We start from the raw sequence: 22,500 nt of genomic DNA on the forward strand, positions 1-22,500 counted from the left end.
TTTGACTTTTAACCACTTTAATTAACATTTGAAACCTCGAAATACAAATGACCACTTATAGTACTACAAAACACAATAACATTATTTTAATCCTCAATAAATAAAAAATATTTAAAATTGTAATATATCACAAGTTAAATGATATAGTCTCTTCTTCACATTGTGACTGTGATTTGATACAATTTATGTTCCATTCTGATTCTAGACTCAACTAAGGCAGTAAAAAATTAACATGCATTTATGTTGCCCTTCAGCAGCCGTTCTATGAATTTTCCAAATGGCTAGTTTCGCTTGGCCAACTATAAAGTTTGCTGACGTGCACTTCTCTCTGTGTGCTTTTAAATACTTGCATCCATTAATAAAAAGTATCTTATCAAAGACAAAACCAGGTTTCCAAGTGTTCTTTCCAATAGAGCAAACAGTGGTACCAATCTAGAACATTCAGTAAAAAAAGTGAAAATATATATAATAGTCTCTAGTACAGAACAAAAATGCAACAAGATGAGACACTTGTTTTAATCTTGAATACAAACTTGTTTGTGTCTAACACACAATGCAGTGTCCTTCACTGTAAGTCTCCAGAAGATTTAGGAATGGGACCGTTATATAAGATTATCAGGAACATAAAGATATTCCTTCTATTATGTGTCATGTCTGTGTTTGATATCTTCATAACAATCTGATTTTATACATATCTGATAACACTCTCTTTTTCTAATTGTTCTTCTATAAGCTCTTGTAGCCCTTCTATATGACAACTGGGGAAGAATCCATGGCCACCTCTGTAGACGACCCGAAAATTTGTCAAATAGATCTTCCCAGTTTTTTAGCATGTAGTGATCTAGTCTTAAAAAACACTCCTAGCATTTTAAAACCCTCAAAACCATCATTGCCCTCTGAAGGTTTACAGGAAATGTACCTTTATCTAAGCACTCCAAGAAGACTGAAAACAAAACTGTCCAGAACGGCTTGTAGAATTCTGCATGTAGTCCATCTAATCCTGGAGCTTTACCTGGAGCAAGTTCATGAACAGCTACAGTCAATTCATTTAAGGTTGGTCAAGTCCTTTTTTTCTAATCTTCTACAAGACATGGTACAGCCTTAAGTAAAGAATCAGCCATTTTAGCATCGCAGAGTTCAGCTTTGTAAAGATCCTCATAAAAGGACAGTGTAGGGGAAATAATATCACCATCGTCAGTCACTTCTCTTCCATCTGGCAGTTTCAAATGACACAAAGTCTTTATTTTACAATCTTCTCCTCTAGATTAAAAAAGAAGTATGTTGAAGCATCAATGTTGCTATAAGATGTAAACTCTTGTGTTCTTTCTTCTATGAGATTCCGTAAAAGAGACTTATTTTGTTCTAGAACTTCAGCAATCTCTATCCCATCTTCTTCAATATCAATATGAAGGATGTCCTGTTTAATCGCTCACCTTATTTTCCAGGATGCTTTTATTGTAGGCAGTATAACTTTGGCAAAAAAGTTTAATTTGCACTTTACCACTGACAGGGATGTATATTATATTTTCCCCTCTCTCTCTCTCTCTCTCTCTCTCTCCCCAACTCTCCCAAAAAAGTGTAAAAGAGGGCACAATATTGTGACCTGCAAACATTTGCTGCTAAATTTCCAAATGTTTGTTGAACAGTTCTCTGTGCAGTGGAACTTCAGACATATACAGATGATCAGATAAAGAAGTGAGAGAAATACAACTAATAAAGAAATTATCTCTATAGTATTTTGCATGTAGATTCTATCAAGCCAGGATCCAGATACCAGATTAGAATGAACTTTAACCCAAGTATATTAACCCTAAACTATGTTTAGTTTAAAAAATGGTTTCTCTCCGACTATCTTCAAGGTGATGATCATTTATTAAAGTTTGAAGTAAATCTGCTGATTGACTGTGGGGTTCTTCAGGTTTCTGTCTAGTGTATGATCTATAGTGCAATTAAAATCTCCAGCAACAACAAACATCCTATACTGAGAAACATCACTTGGAGCAGGTGTAAGTTTTATGAAAAAATATATTAGTTCTGAACAATTGTTGGGGGTAAAAACATTAAAAAGTGAAAAATTAAGGCCATGAACCGTAACATCAACATGCAGCAATCGACCCAGAACTAATTCAAAAACCCTCACAGGTTGTTCCTTATATTCAGGCTCAAGAAGAATTGCAACACCTTCACTAACACTGGAACCATGACTTAATATGGCCTCTCCCTTCCATTCACTCAGCCAATGCACTCAGTTATCCACTTCTGTATGAGTCTCTTTAAGAAAAACTCTGCTGGCCTTAATGTCTTAACATTAACAAATAAACTACACATTTTCACAACATCACAACACCCATTGATATTTAGTGTCTAAAATCTCAGCGGTGCCATGAAAAATTTATGTATTAACTCAGTAGTAAATTACAGAATCATATCACATGCAGCCAAACCAACCTCACTTTTTACCTTTTTAGTGTAAAATACTTACTTACATCACACAGTAGCTTCTTAAACCGACATAGTTTTGGTCTGTCAAGCTCATCAAAAGCAGCCTTTCTCATCACTACAGTACAAGATATCAAAAATATCTTTAGATCCAGAAAAAACGACTCTATATTGGGCTTATGAAGCCTTTTGTATTGTCAAAATCTGTTGGATTGAATAGAATTTTGTCCTACCTTCAAGCATATGCTCTGCAGCCACCTCATCATCTTCAGCACACAGATCCTCATAATCCTTATCAAAATCCTTCTGTTATTTTGAATCCACCACCTCTTGTGAAACAGTCTTCTTCAGTCTGATCAGTTGATTCTTCGTTGTCTGTTTTAGTCTCAGTTACAGCAGAACCCGTCTGCTTTTCAGGTACATCGACTTCAAGCTCAGCCTCATGAAGCACCCGCTCAGCTCTGGCTGTACAGCCTCGGCCACTGCCTGGGTCAACCCACACCGCTCCCTCTTCACACGAGCAACTCAGTGTAGCTTAAAGCCTCGCCCACGCGGGTTGTAGCAGTACCATGTCTACGGCAATACCAAAGTCCTTCGCTATCTCATTAACCTTCACATCACCAGTCGATTCTTCATTAGCACCATTACGATTTGGCAATAAATAAGACAATAACTATGGCCTTATTCATGTAGGAGGCAGACTTGATATTAATGGGGCTAGAGTGAGAGAGAGCAGGGGGGTATATAGAGAGAGAGGGGAAGGTAGAGTGAGAGAGGGGGTGGTGGTATAGAGAGAGGTGAGGAGAGAGAGAGAGGAAGGGGGTAGAGTGAGAGAGGCAGTGGGGTATATAGATTGAGGGGAGGTAGAGTAAGAGAGAGGGGTGGTGGTATAGAGAGAGGTAAGAGTGAGAGAGAGAGAGAGGAAGGGGTGGTGGTATAGAGAAGTGTAGAAAGAGTGAGTGAGAGAGAGAGAGAGAGAGAGAGAAAGAGAGAGGGTAGAGTGAGAGAGAGCAGGGGGTATATAGAGGAAGGGGAAGGTAGAGTAAGAGAGAGGGGGTATGGGGGTGGTGTGTGAGAGAGGGGTGTATAGAGAGGGGGTAAAGTGAGAGAGGGGTGTATAGAGGGTGGGGAGTGAGGAGGGTATAGAAAGGGGAGTGGTATGGAGGGGGTAGAGAGAGGCGGTAAAGTGAGAGTTAGAGAGGGGTGGTATAGAGAGGGGAGTGGTATGGAGGGGGTAGAGAGGGGGTAAAGTGAGTGTGAGAGAGAGGGTGGTATAGAAGGGGTAGAGAGTCGGGGGTAAAGGGGGTATAGAGAAAGATTTTCTGAATTTTATTATGAAATCCAATAAAATCTTTGGATCTTTGCTGTTATAAAGTGTGAGGTTTATCTATAAAATTTAGTTGAAGCTCTGAATACAAATCACTGTAAAAATATACAAGTCCAAATGAAAACTCAGAATAATGGATGAAGGACAGAATCAGGACAAACACACTTTACTTTTAACACATACCCTTATACCCCAACACATACCCTTATACCCCAAAACATACCCCAACACATACCCTTATACCCCAAAACATACCCCAACACATACCCTTATACCCCAACACATACCCCAACACATACCCTTATACCCCAAAACATACCCCAACACATACCCTTATACCCCTAAAACATATCCCAACACATACCCCAACACATACCCTTATACCCCTAAAACATATCCCAACACATACTCTAACACATACCCTTATACCCTAACACATACCCCAACACATACCCTTATACTAACACATACCCCAACACATACCCTTATACCCCAACATATACCCTTATACCCTAACACATACCCCAACACATACCCTTATACCCCAGAACATACCCCAACACATACCCTTATACCCCAAAACATATCCCAACACATACCCCAACATACCCTTATACTAACACATACCCCAACACATACCCTTATACCCTAACACATACCCCAACACATACCCTTATACCCCAAAACATATCCCAACACATACTCTAACACATACCCTTATACTAACACATACTAACACATACCCTTATACCCTAACACATACCCTTATACCCCAAAACATACCCCAACAGATACCCCAACACATACCCTTATACCTCAACACATACCCTTATACCTCAACACATACCCCAACACATATACCCTTATACCCCAAAACATACCCCAACACATACCCTTATACCCCAACACATACCCTTAAACCCAACACATACCCTTATACCCCAAAGATACCCCAACACATACCTTATACCCCAACAGATACCCCTACATACCCTTATACCCCAAAACATACCCCAACAGATACTAACACATACCCTTATACCCCAACACATACCCTTATACCCCAACACATACCCCAACACATACCCTTAAACCCAACAAATAATTATACCCCAAAACATACCCCAACAGATACCCTAACACATACCCTTATACCCTAACACATACCCTTATACTAACACATACCTCAACACATACCCCAACACATACCCTTATACCCTAACACATAATCTTATACCCCAACACATAAACCACAACACATACCCTTATACCCCAACACATACATTATACCCCAACACATACCCCAACACATACCCTTATACCCTAACCCATACCCTTATACCCCAACACATAACACAATACATACACCCCAACACATAACCTAATACATACCCTTATACACCAATACATACCCTTATACCCCAACACATACCACAACACATACCCCTAAACTACAACACATACCCCAACACATACATTATACCCCAACACATACCCTTAAACTTCAACACATAGCCAAACACATACCTTTACACCTCAACACATACCCTTATACTTCACATACCATTATAAAGCCCTATAATACAAGGAGCTGAGTGTAGTAAGATTTTCTGCCAGCAGAGACTGACTAATGTTTCACTAACAGAGATCACTGAGACACAGTACAGTTCAGTACATTTCAGTACCGTTCAGTACAGGTTAGTACAGTACATTTCAGTACCGTTCAGTACAGGTTAGTACAGTTCAGTACAGTTCAGTACAGTACAATACACATTCAGTAATCACAATGAATTACACTATTATTCAGCTATTCAGCATTGAAGTGAGAGTACAGTGTTTTATGTGACTGCCAATACTTATGCATGTTTGTAACACACACACACACACACACACACACACACACACAGATCAGGAAGAACAGAGGGCAGATTTAAGAGTGTAAATGTGAATGCTTCAGAGGCAGAGCGGATAAATGTCATGCTTTCAAGAGTGCCTTTGGGGCTGTGTGTGTGTGTGTGTGTGTGTGTGTGTGTGTGTGTGTCTGTGTGTCTTTTTTTCCTCAAACACTTAAATATCTTCAGCTCTGTCACACTGTGAGAAAGGAGAGAACAAAATCTACATCTTTGGTGTCAAGACAGACCACACACATACACACATACACACACACATACACACACACACATACACACACATACACTGACACTCACACACATATACACACATATACTGACACAAATACACAAATACACACACACACACACATAGACACATACACTGACACACGCACATACACATACAATGACACACACACCCACATAGAGTGAAACACACACACACACACACACACACACACACACACACACACACACACACACAGCTTCTCCTTCAGTAGTTTTTTTTATTTGTATTATTTTCAACTTGGTTCATTAATATTAAGAATCTAAATGATGAAAAACATAATAATATCTCAAGCAGTAGAATCAAAGTAGTTCCATTTATCTTTATTTTAAGAAATTTCCCCACTGTGGGACGAATAAAGGTATATTTTATCTTATCTTATCTTTATAGCTTCTGAGGTGTCACCTGGAAATGGTCTTATCAAGAGTTCATGTGAAAAGAGTCACATTTCTTACATTTCTTATTGTGCTTTAGAGCATCAGTTGTGTTGTGCAGAGGAAAGTGTGAGTACAGAGTCAATATCACTATTAGTGCTGCTACTGTACAAATCCAGATTGTGTTAAGAAACACTCAGATAAGGAAAGAGAAAAGATCCATCATTACTTTAAGAAATGAAGCTCAGTCAATCTGAAACATCTCAGAACTTTAAATATATCACCAAGTGCAGTCTCCAAAAACATCAAACCCTATGATGAAACACGGTTTAATGAGGACTGTACAGGAAAGGCAGACCAAGAGCTACTGCTGCAGAGGATACATTTATTAGAATGACCAGTTTTGGAAATCACAAGTTTACATAAATTTTTCTCAGAGTTTGTGGCAGAAATATCTCAAGAGAGAAGGACCACTGTGAAACATGGAGGAGGAAGTTTTGCTGCTGACACTGCTGGTGATTTAGTCTTAATTAAGGACACACTTAACCAGCATGGCTTCCACACCATTCTGCAGCTACATGCAGCCATTCCATCTTGTTTACACTTAGTGAGATCTTCTACAGAGGGACCACTGAGAGCATCCTGAGCAGCTGCATCAATGCCTGGTCTGGGAATTGCACCATCTTGGAAGGAAAGACCCTACAGAGGATAGTGAGGATGGCGGAGAAGATTATGGGGGTCTTTTTTCCCTCCATCATGGACACTTACACCGCACGCTGCATCTGTAAACCCAACAGTATTGTGGCTGATCACACACACACACACACACACACACACACACACACACACACACACACACACACACACACACCCTTTCTTTACAATCCTGCCATCTGGAAAGAGGTACAGAAGCATTCAGGCCTTAAATCTAGACTGTGTAACAGTTTCTTTTCACAAGCCATCAGACTCCTCAAGATGAAGGAACTGGACTGATACACACACAAACTGCTGTTTACGTACTTCAGCCAAACCAAAGGTTTACATCCAGCCAAATGTTTACATGTACAGTATTTATTCTTGACTTGTATTTGGACAAGCCATTTACACAACCTTCTATAGTCAATGCTACTGTGTTACTGATTTTCCTTTTCTCCTGTTGTCTCTTGTCTGATGTTGTCTTTTTTATATATTTTTTTTTGCACCAGATGTTGCACATGTGCTTTTTGTGTTGTTAGTTTTGAAGATCTGTGTAGTTCTATGTTCCTTTTGTTAATGTGTGTTGTTGATGGAGCACTGTGCTCCTGGGGAAACGTTGTTCTGTTTCACTGTGTACTGCACTGTAGATGGTAGAAATGACAATAAAGTCTACTTGACTACTTTAGTTGATTTATTTTCCAACAGCGCAACGACCCCAAATACACGTCTAGGTTCTGTAAGAGCTACTTGTTCACGAAGGGGAGTGATGGAGGGATCTAAATCCAGGTGGGATGGTTTGGGATGAGTTGGACCGGAGAGTGAATGAAAAGCAGCCAAACAAGCACTCAACACCTTTAATATAAAATAAAATATAAAACATTTTGGCATCTGAAAGACGTGTTCTTTCATAGTCTGGATCCTTCAATATTAATGTACAATGTTGAAAATACAGTGGAACCCGGTTATGTCGATGTCCTAGGGGACGCCAAAAAGCATCGAGATAAACGAAAATCAAAATGGCGGCAGTATATTAACATGCTTGAAATTTCTTTATGTACATGATGTGCGTTAATAAATGAGAATGTGCATGCACGTGTTTTTTGAAGGGGTTTTTACACAACAGCGTTGCCGCGATTTGTTTGAAGAAGGCATGCTATAAAAATACATACAGTACATGTTTATCTGTCAGGAATCCACCTGCCACGCCCCCTTCGGCCCCCTTCAGCGTGTCAGGTGCTTTCTCGGCCGCTTTCTCTGAAGCTCCGCTTCAATCGCGCACATATGGTGCTCGTTTATCATCATCACCAGCTCCTATTTAAACTTCCACACTCTCACTGTCCGTTATTGTTGGTATATGTTGGTTCACGGCGGTCGTTGTTATCGCTCATGCGTATCCCGGTACGTGTCTTCACCACGGCACTCTCTCAACGGCTGTTTTTTTCTTCCCAAAGCGCACCGCGGATTCCCCCCCCCCACCCCCCCCCGATCCTGCCGGTGTTCATTCTATGCTTTTGCTGCTCATCCCACGTTCCGCGCCGCCAAGCGCGGCTTTCGCCTCCCGTTCATCGCATAACATTTAACAACAAAAGGCATATGTGCACTAACTAACAGCAGAGATTCACCAGTATACAATACAAACACCTGTAGCATCTGTAAGGCTCGATTTTTCCGCCACTTTCGCGAGTTCTTCTGCGGCTGCACCGAGATAACCGATGTTAAATGGCAAATTTGCCCCCCCTTGTGCTCGAGATATTAGGGTTCAGCGACATAAAAGAATCGACATAACCGCTAAAAAATGCTAAGACAAAGCGAGAATTTGGCGGTTCCACTTCAAAAACGTCGACTTAATAGGGTTGTCGAGATAACCGAGGTCGAGATAAGCGGATTCCACTGTAATATAAAGAAAGAAAGGAGAAGAAACGGCCAAACTACTGACAGGTTCTGTATGTAAGAGAAATGGAAGGAGACTCCAGTGTGGGTGCTTTTATTTATTTCACAATATATGTATTTGGTGTATTTAAAATTTCAGGTTCTGTTTGAGCTGCACTCCTCTACTCCACCCCCCTGTTTATTGTGCAGTGTTTACGACAGCGAGGGAGAGATAAAGTTTGAAGCTGAGCTCATCTGTCATACAGCAATACCACAGCCGCATGGACACACTCATTTATAAGCGAGAGAAAGATTTGTGTGTGTGTGGGTGTGTGTGTATTGTGTTAATTAAAGGATGCTAGCAGAGCGTTTTGGTAGGGAGAATCCACCGTACGCTCTCCGTCCTGCCTAATCTCCAAGGGCACTACATTAAAGACGACACCTAATTAAACCCCTCAGGATCCCACTGCTGCTCTGCTTAAGGAATGAGCTATGAGTCACACACACACACACACACACACACACACACACACACACACACACACACACACCTCTTATTGTATGAAGAAAACATTTTTTGTTTTCTTCAGTGAACACTAATATAATAATAATAATAATAATAATAATAATAATAATAATAATAATAATGGCAATGTGATGAGGTGTAAGATGTTTCTCTCTCTCTCCCTGCCTCTCTCTCTCTTTCTCTCTCCCTGCCTCTCTCTCTCTCGCTCTCTCTCTCTCTCCTGCCTCTCTCTCTCTCTCTCTCTCTCTCTCTCTCTCTCGCTCTCTCTCTCTCTCTCTCTCTCTCTCTCTCTCTCTCTCTCTCTCTCTCTCTCTCTCTCTCTCTCTCTCCTGCCTCTCTCTCTCTTTCTCTCTTGGTTATTTGGTTATTTTCCTTACATGTGGATTTTGAACACAGTAGTTCATCTCTCTTTCTTTGATATTTCTATTTTAAACCTCACACTTTTGGTGTGTGTGTGTGTGTGTGTGTGTGTGTGTGTGTATTGGGGGGGTGATAATATGTAAATGGTTGTGACAGAATGCATAGACAGTAATTAAAGCTTGCCAACTAACAATAGTCTAACACACACACACACACACACACACACACACACACACACACACACACACACACACTGGTGTGGAGATGTCTTGGCGTGCGTCAGATGGAAGGTCTAATCAGCAACCAGAGAACACGCTAAGAGCAGATGTTCATTACTATCTCACACACACACACACACACACACACACACACACACACACACACACACACTTCAAGGGTATATGAATATGTAGAACAGTTTCCATAAAAGCTGAAAAAATAAAATGGCTGTGTGTGTGTGTGTGTGTGTGTGTGTGAGAGAGAGAGAGAGAGAGAGAGAGAGCTGCAGGTGACCCTGAGTGACCTCTGACCCCTGAACTGGCTGCCTGTCCACGAAACAGGTGTGTGTTGTGATTGTGTCAGGCTGCTAGCATATGGTGTATTTGTGTAAGTGTGATTTATGTGAGTGCCTCTGTGTGTGTGTGTGTGTGTGTGTGTGTGTGTGTGTGTGTGTGTGTGTGTGTGCACGCATGTAGTGGTATTTGTAGACAGTTGGTGATGTTTGTTTGCGTTGCTGTGGCGATACATTACCATGAAAGAAACAGGAAGTCACAGGTTCTGGTTCTGAGTTTTAATTATAATTCTAATTTAAACTATGGTTTTGATTTTGGTTCTAGTTTTTGTCCTGATAAATCCAGATTGGTATATGTGTATAGTTCTAGGTGTCCAGTTCTGGTTCCAGTACCAGCTCTAGTTCTGTTTTTTGTAAATAAATCTGCTTTGTGTCCGAGTTACTCACTGTATTAATTTCAATTGCTGTTTCTGCTTCTGAATCTACCTGGGGTTCTGGAGCAGGTTCTCTTTCTGACCCAGTCAGTGATGGTTCTTGTTTGGTACTTATTCAGGATTAAATCTGGTTCTAGCTCTGATTATATGTGTATTAGGTCCAGTTCTAGTTGCTGCCTGTTTCTGTGTCCTGTTATAATTTTACTCTGGTTCTGGAAAATGTGACTTTAGAAACTGCTTTTTGTGATGAATATGATTCTAAGATCTACAGAGGCATCTGTGGAACCACCATTCAAATACAGCTGTGTGTGTGTGTGTGTGTGTGTGTGTGTGTGTGTGTGTGTGTGTGTGTGTGTGTGTGCGTGTGTGTAATACTTGCTGAATGAGGAGTGTTATGAGACTAAGACACTTAATAATCTTTATATGCTTTTTGTAGAGACGCAGTTTGATGACATCATCATTAAGTGCCAGTCAATTGAACAATTATAGAAACTAGAACACTGTTCTCCACCTCACACACACACACACACACACACACTCCCCAGACCTGCAGCAGAACCGAATGTGAAACAGTTACAGTATTCGGGTTAAAACAGATCTACAAACAAAACTAAATACGCATCACTGAGTAGATCAGAAGCAGGTCCAGCTGCAGAAGTGAATCCTAAAACAGATCCAAAATGAAAAAGAACTGGTTTTAGAATTACCTTTAGATAAAGAACTACAACAAGAACTACAGACACAACACAACCTCTGAAATCACATCCAAAACAAGAACCTGAGAATCTTCGTTGTGTCCAAAAATATTAGACTATAAACTCAAGTAGAACAAAACTCAGAACCAGAACCTGCAGAACAAATACAATTAACACAAGTTAGTAAATCTAGTTTCAAATCACCAACCAGAACTAAAACCAGAACCAAAATCCAAACAGGAGATTCTGAAATGGAGTTAGATCCTCAAGAGCAAGAGCAGAATCTGACTAAGAAACTGAGGAGACACACACACACCCACACCCACACCCACACACACTCACACACCCACTCACACACACACACACCCACACCCACACACACACTGACACTCACACACATCCACTCACACACACCCACTCACACACACACACCCATACCCACAAACCCACTCACACTTACACACACCCACTTACACATCCACTCACACACACAACCACCCACTCACACACACCCACACACACACACCCACTCACACATTCACTCACACACACAACCACCAACTCACACACACCCACACACACCACACACACACACCACCCACTCACACACACAACCACCCACACACACTCACACACACACCCACTCACATCCACTCACACACACACAACCACCCACTCACATACCCACTCACACACACACCCACTAACACACACACACACTCACTCACACACACACCACCCACTCACACACACACACCCACTCACACACACACACACACACACACACACACACCCCTCTCACACATCCACTCACACACACAACCACCCACTCACACACCCACAAACCCACACCCACTCACACACAAACACTCAAACATCCACTCACAAACACAACCACCCACACACACACACCCACTCACACACCCACACCCACACACCCAGTCACACACGCCCACACCCACTCACACATCTCGTGTGTGTGAGGTGGGGGTGAAGGATGCCGGTGAATAAACTCTACACAGTTCTCATTATTGAACTGAAAACACTACACTTAAAGGACAGAAGTAGGGTGTAGGAAAAGAGGGGAAGTTTAGGTACTGAGTCCTGTACAGAGGTGTGTGTGTGTGTGTGTGTGTGTGTGTGTGTGTGTGTTTCTAACGAGTACCTTTTAACTGATGTTTGAGGTCAGAGTGAAGACGGAGGAGGAGAGAGGTGTGGAAAGGGGGGCCAGGGGGAGTAAGAGAGGGAGTGGATGGTGTGTGTGTGTGTGTGTGTGTGTGTGTGGGGGTATCGGGTGCTGTCTGTTCCACTGAGTGTTTTTATTTTAATTAGTGTCGCAGTGTCACTGATCACACATGAATAATTCATCACTTCATCACAAACCATTTACACTCATTTTGTCCTCTTATTCCTCTCTCCATCTCTCCTTCGTCTTTCCCTGATTCATTCTCTCCATCTCTTTTTAATAAAGTTCCGATGTAGACTCTCTGCTACACATTTATTAATATTCATAACCTCTAATGTACAAACTCCGCTCTCACACTGTAGGCCACACCCCCTAACTGTGTCCTTATAAAGACACAAAGTACTGTAGCTTTAAGTGTTTCGATGTTAGAACTGTGTGTGTGTGTGTGTGTGTGTGTGTGTGTGTGTTATCTGTGAGCAGCAGAGCTGTACGAGGTCATGATGAACTTAAGGTACAGTAATCCTCCTTTCACAGGAAGAAAAGGAGAATAAAAGGGGACACAGAGGGCTGTGTGTGTGTGAGTGAGTGTGAGTGTGTGTGTGTGTGTGTATGTGTGCGTGTGTGGGAATATATAAATATGAAGTCTCCATTAGCAAGTTTATCCTCTTTCACCTACAATCCATCTCCACCTGTTCTTTGTGACTCAGCACACACACACACACACACACACACACACACACACACACACACACACACAGCCATTCCGTTTCCAAGACAACAGTGCTCTTAAGACGAGAACACGTTGTTGGAATTTCAATGGTCTGTAAGGCCGGGGGAAAGAATAAAGGTGTGTGTGTGTGTGTGTGTGTGTGTGTGTGTGTGCAAGAGACAAAATTGAGTCACATACAGCAGAACAAAGACATAACCTGCGCTAAACACACACACTCTCCAGGCTGTATGTATATATATATATATGTGTGTGTGTGTGTGTGTGTGTGTGTGTGTGTGTGTGTGATGAATGAGTAAAGTGAAAGACAAACAGACGAGGCCCACACAGCAGACAGAGTGGAATCTAAGCGTCTGTTTGTGTTGTGTGTGTGTTTGAGGACAGAGGTGGAGTCTGGTTAATAATTCACACTATGTGATCAGAAAAACAGCCGAAAGTTCAGCAGCTTCATCACCTGCACCTCCTCATCACCCCTTAGTGTAGGGTATAGGGAACGAGGCAGAGCTTTAGAACACACCAGAACCTCAGCAGTTCTCAAGTGTTCTCCAACCAGTGTGGAACTGGAGCTCTACATTCCTGAACCCTGTAGCATTGAAAGAACCCCTGAGAACCTTCACTGGGGACTGAGGGGTGTGGAGGTATCCTACATAATAGTGTACAGGATTTGAGGATTGAGACACGCCCACAGTGGAAGTAATGATGAGAAAATTGTAGTCAATTTCAATACAAGACATTATTAGTGTATCGTGTCAGCAGTTTTTCACTGAAAGGGACAGGAAGAATGATTTAGGACACGCTGAAGAGGAAGAAGAGGAAGAAGGAAGGAATCATGCCTGTGTGGAAGTTTCAACTCTTTTAGTGTGGTCCTGATTGTTAAGTGTAGGGAATATGGAATAATGGGCCTCTCAGGACCCAGCCATGTTGTAGGTGTGAATGGATTAGAATGTGTGTGTGTGTGTGTGTGTGTGTGTGTGTGTGTGTGTGTGTGTGTGTTAGTAATGTTAATGATGAAGAATAAAATAGGAATACTGTACCGTGAGATTTCATTTCAGTCTCTTTGCTCAGTCAGATCCACAAACACACAGCCAGATTAGAATTTCAACTCATTTTTATTGATATAGTAGTTGCTTTTTAATTATAAAAAATATACACACACAAACATACAGTGTCATGAATAAGCAATGAAAGAAAATAAAAATAAATCACATGATGAGGAGAAATGGAACAGAAATGTGTGCAGTTTAAAATCCATTCAGCTCACACATGATTACACACAGCCTATACAGCACACAGTGTGCGTGTGCATGTGTGTGTGTGTGTGTGTGTGTGTGTGTGTGTGTGGTGAATGAACCCTGCTCACCCCCATGGTGCATACTCAATTACCTTCATATTTCCCCTGCAGCCTCCCCGTGGTTTAATCTGACAGGAGATCATTACGCTCGGTACAGTCGCCCAGGCCTCACCTTAAACCTGTCACTTTTCATCGTTTGTCCTTTTCCTCTGTATTTTTTCTCTCCTATTTTACACGAATAAACACGTGGATCGTGCGGTTAAGACCTGCTGATTCATGCGGTGTGACTTTTTATCGGCAGCGTTTATAAAGCTGTATACTGAGAACATGGTGCACAAATAAACAACAGCGTAACACAGGAACTCGGTACAAACATTATATACAGTGTACATAAAAAAATACAAAAATAAACTTCATTCTCCGTCTCACTAATGATTCCAAAGAGTTTTTGTTTCGGCTCTCTGAAGCCGTACAGAAGCACAGCTCCGTCTCGCCGTGTCTCCAACGCACACTCAGGACTCTCAGGATGTGAGAAATCACAGTTCTAATAAATATTGTAAGATTTAAATTCTTCATGCCTTGTTCAGTAAATACATCCTGCTCTTCTGCTCGTCTCCTCCAAACACCAACATCTCCCCAACAATCAGCACCAATAAAACTACAGCCTGAATTAAACTACAGCCTGCAACCTTCAAAATTACAGCCTGCATTAAACTACAGCCTGCAACCTTCAAAATTACACACAGCATTAAACTACAGCAGTCAAATATCTTTGCAATTCACAGTTTAGTGTTCACAAGTTTGTGATGCGGATTCCCATTACAGTCTTCCTCTAAAATGACCTGTATGTAGTTTTAATGACAATTATTGTTTGTGTGTGTGTGTGTGTGTGTGTGTGTGTGTGTGTGTGTGTGTGCAATAGAGACTGTTGTATTTCGAGCAGAACTTGAGTGAGGAGGAAAGCAGGAATTACCTGCTATTAATCTATGCAAACAATTTACTCTGGCTCCAACAAAATGAAGAGTACGTAATTAAAGTCATTTTTCAAGAGAAAGACAAAGTGAGTGTGTTAGTGAGTGTGTGTGTGTGTGTGTGTGTGTGTGTTTAAGTGTGCTTTTTTAAACATTATTCACCCTAGTTCGTGAATTTGTGCCTCCTTTTGCAGCCCCTTGATTGAGTATTTTTTATCACCAGAGAAGTAAAAGTAGTGAAAAAGCAGTAAAACCCACAAACTAAATCCAAGTAGAAATAAATCAATCTGAGCCAGTGATGTGTCCTTCATTTCAAAAGAGATATAAATATAAAGCAGGAAGTGGCATTAAAATGAAGCATCAATGAAGAGTAATTTGCATAAATAAAGAACATTCCAGACCAGGAATGATTAGGTCAAACACCATGTTTGAGATTTTTCAGATTGCTTTGGTTTCAATTTCAGTCCGAGCCTCTAATACATGCCCTTAGTCCACTGAATATTGGAGTGAAACCCTGCCATGGTTTGGAAATGATCTCCTACCTGTTTGGTGGTGTATTTCTGAGGGTTGGTCTTGTAGCTGTAATCCGAATACTGATCAGAACCGGTGGAGTTGCTGTCTCCGGTCCCTACAAAAGTGTTTGCAGCTGGAAGATCCTGAACAGCCTGGTGCTTTTTGGAAGCTGAAGGTGATTGTGGCTGCAGCTGAATAGAGGGCAAAGGGGAGTTGGAACGGTAGTGTCTTCCCAAATCGGGGCTTCCTGGAGGATAATTGAGGGGCAGATGAATCCTGGGACTATCATTGTCACTCATTAAGTTGAATTTTAAGGCTTTCTGATGACTTGCCTCTTCATCCTCCTCCAAAGACTTTGGTGGTTTTGGAGACTTGCCCTTTTTGCCCTTTTTACCTTTGCTGCTTTTGGTTCCTTGTTTGGGTGTGTAAAGATCTTTGGACTCTTTCTTTCCAGCTTGGTATCCACTCTTGGCTTCCTTTTGCAAACGGTGACGGATAACAACCACCACCACAATGACCAGGATGACCCCAGCGATCCCGGCAAGACTTCCATACACGATGTTGCCCCGCTGATCACGAGCGTATTCTGGGTCTCCGGCAATGTCCATTTCCAGAGATGTGTACAGACTGTGTCCAACCAGTGATTCCACCATCGTGATGTTTCCAATTGTCTCATTTACAAAGACGTGGACCAACCCTGTGGTGTGCTTCTCAGGTTTTCCTTTGTCACTAACTTTTACGACCAGACGGTGGAGTCCGTTATGTTTCCGGGTGAATTCTTTGACAAGGGAAATCTCCCCATCTGTAGGAGAAATGCGGAAAAGTCCATGAGGGTTTCCACCAATGATGGTGTACTCTAACTCAGCATTTAGTCCTGTGTCAAAGTCCTCCGCTTCCACTTTCTCCACACGTGTGTCTGGGCTCGTCAGTGGTGGCAGGAACTTGTAGGAGGAGTTGGATGGCTTGGTGATGTAAGGAGCATTATCATTTTCATCTAGAACGTTTATTGTAATTCCCACATAAGAGGAACGTGGAGGATTGCCTCCATCAACAGCTTTTAAACGGAATGTGTAGGTGCTTTCCTTTTCCCGATCAAAGGAAATTCTGGAGAGGATCGTGCATGTGCCATTCTGAATCACAAATTTGCCATTGTCTGGTTCTACTAATAAGTGAACCTGAGCATTTTCACCTTTATCTACATCTGTGACAGTCACCATTCCCACCGGACTGAGCGCAGGCATGTTTTCCAGCACGGAAAACATGTAGCCATTTAGCATGAACTTGGGATCGTTGTCGTTGCGATCGAGCACATTAACCACAACTGTTGCAGTTCCCCTCATGCTGGGAACCCCCTTATCAGATGCTTCTACATGGAACTCATAGCGTTCTCTCTGTTCACGATCTAACTGGTCCTTCACTTTGATCTCTCCAGTGTTGCGGTTAATCTCAAAGAGCCCCTTGATTGCTGAGTCTAAGATAATATTGTACGTGAGCTCGGCATTGGTGCCGCTGTCTGCATCGCTAGCCACTACGTCTAAAACCTTATCGCCTGGCTGATTCTCCTCTGGAAAGTTCACCTCATATGTAGACGGTGAGAAAATGGGAGCGTTATCATTCACATCCGTTACTTGGACCTTTAGCGAGTTGGTGCTGGAGAGAGCTGGGTTCCCTGAATCAACAGCTACAATCTCAATCCTGTATTCCTTGACCCTCTCATAATCCAGTGGCGTTGTTGTCTGCAGGAAATACTTCCTCCGACTTCCTGTGTCTGACGCTGAGCGAAGCTGGAAAGGTACATCTCCTGCCACCACACAAGTCACCACTGCGTTTTCACCCTCGTCTCGATCTGTCACTTCCACCAGAGCCACTGGGGTTCCCACAGGCATGTCCTCAGAAATGTTTGCAATCCCATCCTCATGAGCCACCAGAGCAAATCCACGGATCCAGATGGAAGGTGCATTGTCATTCTTGTCCTTCACTGTGATTGTCACCAGGGCTTTAGAGCTCTTGGCTTGTGGTCCATTGTCTTTGGCCTGGACGTAGAATTTAAGCAGATTCACTTCCTCGCGATCCACTGGACCTTTGACGTAGATGATGCCGGTGTTTCGGTCGATGGTGAGGAGACGCTGCACGTTGGGTGGCGGCTGAGAGATAATGTACGTGACCATTCCATTTTCTCCCACATCAGCGTCATTGGCCTTCACCTAGTCCAAAAAGAACAGAAAAGATTTTATAATAAAAGCTTTCATTCATTAAAAAAAGAACATTACAGAACAAGATTAGAAACAAAACGTTAATCCAGCACAGCGCTCGGAGCAGAATCACACGGTACAGAAGAAAACACAGGCAGTGAACAAACAACAATCCACATAAAGTCACTACACAAAAACATTAAAACAAGACTGAACACAAAAACACATCCAGACAGAATAACTTTATAACGTGGCCACAGGTGAAACTGATGATTAAAGAGGAGACTGAGCAGGAAGTGGACACACAGGAAGTAAAGAAAGATCTAAACACATTAGTTTCATTTCAGGAAATTTAATTTGTTTACAATCCAAATGATCTTCTGATAAAACTCCTGTTAATGGAGCAGGTGAGGTTTAAAGGGTTAACTGTGGGAGATCATTTCATTATCTGTCTGTGTATCTGGTGAAATGTATAAAGATGGAAGGAGGATAAAGTTTTCTGTACAGAAAAAAACACAAAAAGTTTTGTTTCATCCTGAAACGTCACTATCTACTGAAAATGCCATGAAACCGGATTCACAAGGAGAATAAAGCTTATCTTACTGTGACTGGCATCAAAAATACATCAACAAGCACATTCAAATTCCTGCCTACAAACATGATAACCTAATAATCCCATTTACAAAATAACTGCAGATATCTGCTGCTTATCGTATCCATTCTGAGGACCATCAGCATTTTGTAGTGTTAGCTTTTGTCCTTTTCAAAGGTAATTTATACAAAAAACCCAGGTTTTTTTTCTCCTCTTAATCCTAAAGGAATGGTACTGTGTGTCTCTGGATTCTCATTTCAGGTGGAACCTGGTGTGTATTTGAATATACCTCCAGTGTCATGGCTTCTCACTCCACCTAAATGCAAAGTAATGAAGGGGTATAACTTACATCACTCACATGCACCTGAGAATGCCATAAAACACACCATTTAAAAATATTCGCTTTGTGGAGATTATTTCTGCATCGTGATGTCATCAGTGCCAAACATTTACACCGCTCAGAATTAAAAGTAAAGACATCTCATCATCCTGAAGGTGCATCACACTAATTAATGAAGCTTGAAAGATTTCCACCAGCTCCTCTCAGTGTTCCTTTCAGAACTCGTGTTCACAGAGATAAACAGCACTGAAACGTAGCAGAGGGAAAAGATCTCGTCCTTACAACAGGGAAGGAAAAGGAGAGGCAAAGCCATTAACTTTCACTAAAGAGCATGAATTGCTTATGACTTGTTATAAAACCGACAGCGAGGAGTGTTGAAGAATATCAGCCCGATTGGACACGCAGTCAAATGCAGGTTGTTTCATTTCAGCTGAAGGTCATCTCTGAATTTCCTTCTCCATTACAATCTTTTCAAATAGAGTTTGAATGAAAAAATGATCCGTCTGAAGCAGAGTGCTCCGTATCGCATCTTCACCGGCCGCTGCTTCTGCTCACCGGATGGCACATTCTCCTCCTCGCTGTGGATGAAACCCACAGCGGCTCTTTCTGTGTGTTACGCAGCACGGCTCTAATCTGGGACAGCCATAAGATTATTCATGAGGCTTAAGTTATTATTGCTCTTCATGAGTCACTCTGTTTCATCCGACAAACAAGCTGTGAATAAATTTCCCCTGATGTGCACGTGAAGAGCGTGTCTCTCCACAAACCGAGACACTCCGTCAACACGCCTCGGCCAATAAAAACCAAAACATTAAGCCTTTTTAATGCTGCCACGGCTCTAAAGAGAGATTAGGAGGCCTGGAGGAGGAGGGAGATCTTTTCACATGCTTCTCCTAAAACAACTGGGTTCCATGGATTAATTGTTGACTGAGAGATTAACCGACTTTAAAACAATTTAATGCGTCAGCCCTCGCTCCGACTCGGCTCCAGAACCAGACGCTGGAATCTGCACTACAGGACCAGTGTTTCCTTGAGTCCATAATAATCCACCTGCACTTTATAACACATAATAATCCACCTGCTCCTCAGGGAACTTCAGATGATTGTTGTGATGTGACAGGAACAGATTTAAATTGCATGTGTATGAAGATGAAGTCTTGATTTCTGAGTAAATATTGGAAAACATGTGAGCTGGAACTCCATGATACGGCTTGTAACAACATTTACACCAGTGAAATGCAGCACCAGAGCTACGTCCCCAAGATCACCAAAAAAACAACGTTTCTCTGTTAAGTCTTAAAATAAAGATTTGAAGTCATGCATGAGGCTCAAATGAGGTGGAGCTTCAGACGGATGTGGTGGTGAATCCATGGTTTTAATCACATTTGAAATTCTGCTATTTAAAACACAATTGAAGAGAACTTACGATACGGAACAGAAGATATGAGAAGTGAAGCTACTCGTTCTGTTTATTCTAATTTCTCCTTAGCTGCATTGTCTTATTTTCATTATTGGAACTGTAGTTTGAGTTGGTGCATGTAGACGTGTTGGGGATCTGATTATTGATAATGTACCATATTTTATTTTATTTCTGATCAAAAGAACAAAATGAACTAAATGACTCCAAAACAGATTTGTTCATTTTGATAAGATAAGATAAGATAAACCTTTATTTGTCCCACAGTGGGGAAATTTCTCTGTTACAGCAGCACATAAAGAACAAAGATGAACAAGATTCAAAGAACCAAGTCACTAAAATGAGCCGATCTTCCCATCACTAAAAACGAGTGATGTGCATGTTTTCTGATCATGTGACTAAAACAGAGCTCCTCCCACAAACACACCTAGAAAAAGCAGGAAGTGGATGCATGCAAACGTTTATGACTCGTTGGAAAAGGTCAGTAATAATGGAACTCATAGAGAATCAGGTGAAGTTTGGTAAGAATGATGAGGAGCAGAAGTGAGGTGTGGTGAGAATAAAGGTACCTGCAGGACGGAGTGACCCACAAGACTGTTCTCAGCGAGTTCCCCTTCGTAGTGCATGCGCTCGAACTTGGGCACGTTGTCGTTGGTGTCAGTGATGGTGATCCTCAGGAGGGCGCTGCTGTAGCGTGGAGGATTTCCACCGTCCACCACTTTAATGTTGAGATCATACGAGTCGCGTTGCTCGCGGTCCAGCGTCCCCATCACGATGAGCTGGGGCACTTTCTCATCCGCGTTCTCGGCCACCTGCAGGCTGAACAGAGACGCTGCGTCCGAGCCGGTCGTTAACGAGTAATCTGCGATTCCGTTATTCCCCGTGTCCTTATCGGTGGCAACGGGGATAGGGAACAGCGCCCCCACCGGGGTGTTCTCAGGAATGGATAAGGACAGGATGGGTGAAGAGAACTGTGGAGTGTTATCGTTCTCATCCTGAATCTCGATTCTACCTTCGATGAGCCGTGGACCGGAACCTTTCATCAGGTCTGTGATGGAAACCTCAAACTCCAGGAAACACGGGTCGCCCTCGAACAGGTTACGGCAGTCCTTCAGGGTTTCCCGGTCGATGGGAATCTCTGTGGTGAAGATATCGCCTGTTTTTCCATCCACCCTCAGGTAGGGGGCGCCCACCTCCAGCTTGTACAAGTGACCAGAATCTGGAAGTCCCTGGTCAGATGCCAAACTGCCCACAAGTGTGTTGGGGGGCTGTTCTTCACGCAGGTGGTACATGATGGAGCAGAGAGACAGAGGGACGGAGAAGAGCAGGAGGAAAAGAGACACTAAAGACCACATGACTGAGTCCATCACCCTGTGGGACATCGTTACTCTGATCCTGTAAACACACACACACACACACACACACACACATTGGACAAGCTCTTCATTTACAATTCTAACATTAATACAGGACTTTATAAAGCACACACACACACACACACACACACACACACACACACACACTTTTACATTTTTTTTCTCATCGTAAACACTCAGTAATACGGCACTCTCCTTCTCTTTAATCCCTCATTCCTTCCTCTTTCTTTCCCACTGGACCTTATTATTCTGGGCTACACTTTTTCCCAGAGACTCAAACCAGAGAGGTCAAAGAGGTCACACAGAGGTCACACTGACATGATCATGTGAAAATTTCAGTTTCCAAAAAAAATGTGTTTAAAAAAAAAAAAAAAAAAAAGAAGGAGGGATACAATAAACGACAGAGAAAAAAAAACAGACGTTTCAAACTAAATTAAAACAAACAGACAGAATAAAAAAACTAAAAGCGGTGTGTGTGTCTCTGTG

The 22,500-nt window shown here is 42.1% G+C and overlaps 1 protein-coding gene across 1 annotated transcript in view; it reads right to left on the reverse strand.

Annotated features, from left to right (window-relative positions):
• pcdh1b (protocadherin 1b) overlaps nt 1-22,500 on the reverse strand; it is a 72,731-nt gene that overhangs the window by 43,528 nt on the left and 6,703 nt on the right. The window contains exons 2-3 of the mRNA XM_046849022.1: nt 21,208-22,033; nt 16,127-18,301 (exon numbers count right to left, since the gene is read on the reverse strand). Of these exons, the coding sequence (XP_046704978.1) occupies nt 16,127-18,301; nt 21,208-22,020 (2,988 nt within the window). The 5' untranslated portion in view covers nt 22,021-22,033. The remainder of the gene's footprint in view (nt 1-16,126; nt 18,302-21,207; nt 22,034-22,500) is intronic.

This window comes from Silurus meridionalis, chromosome 5, assembly GCF_014805685.1.
Source record: "Silurus meridionalis isolate SWU-2019-XX chromosome 5, ASM1480568v1, whole genome shotgun sequence".
In the NCBI taxonomy this organism is placed as follows: domain Eukaryota; kingdom Metazoa; phylum Chordata; class Actinopteri; order Siluriformes; family Siluridae; genus Silurus; species Silurus meridionalis.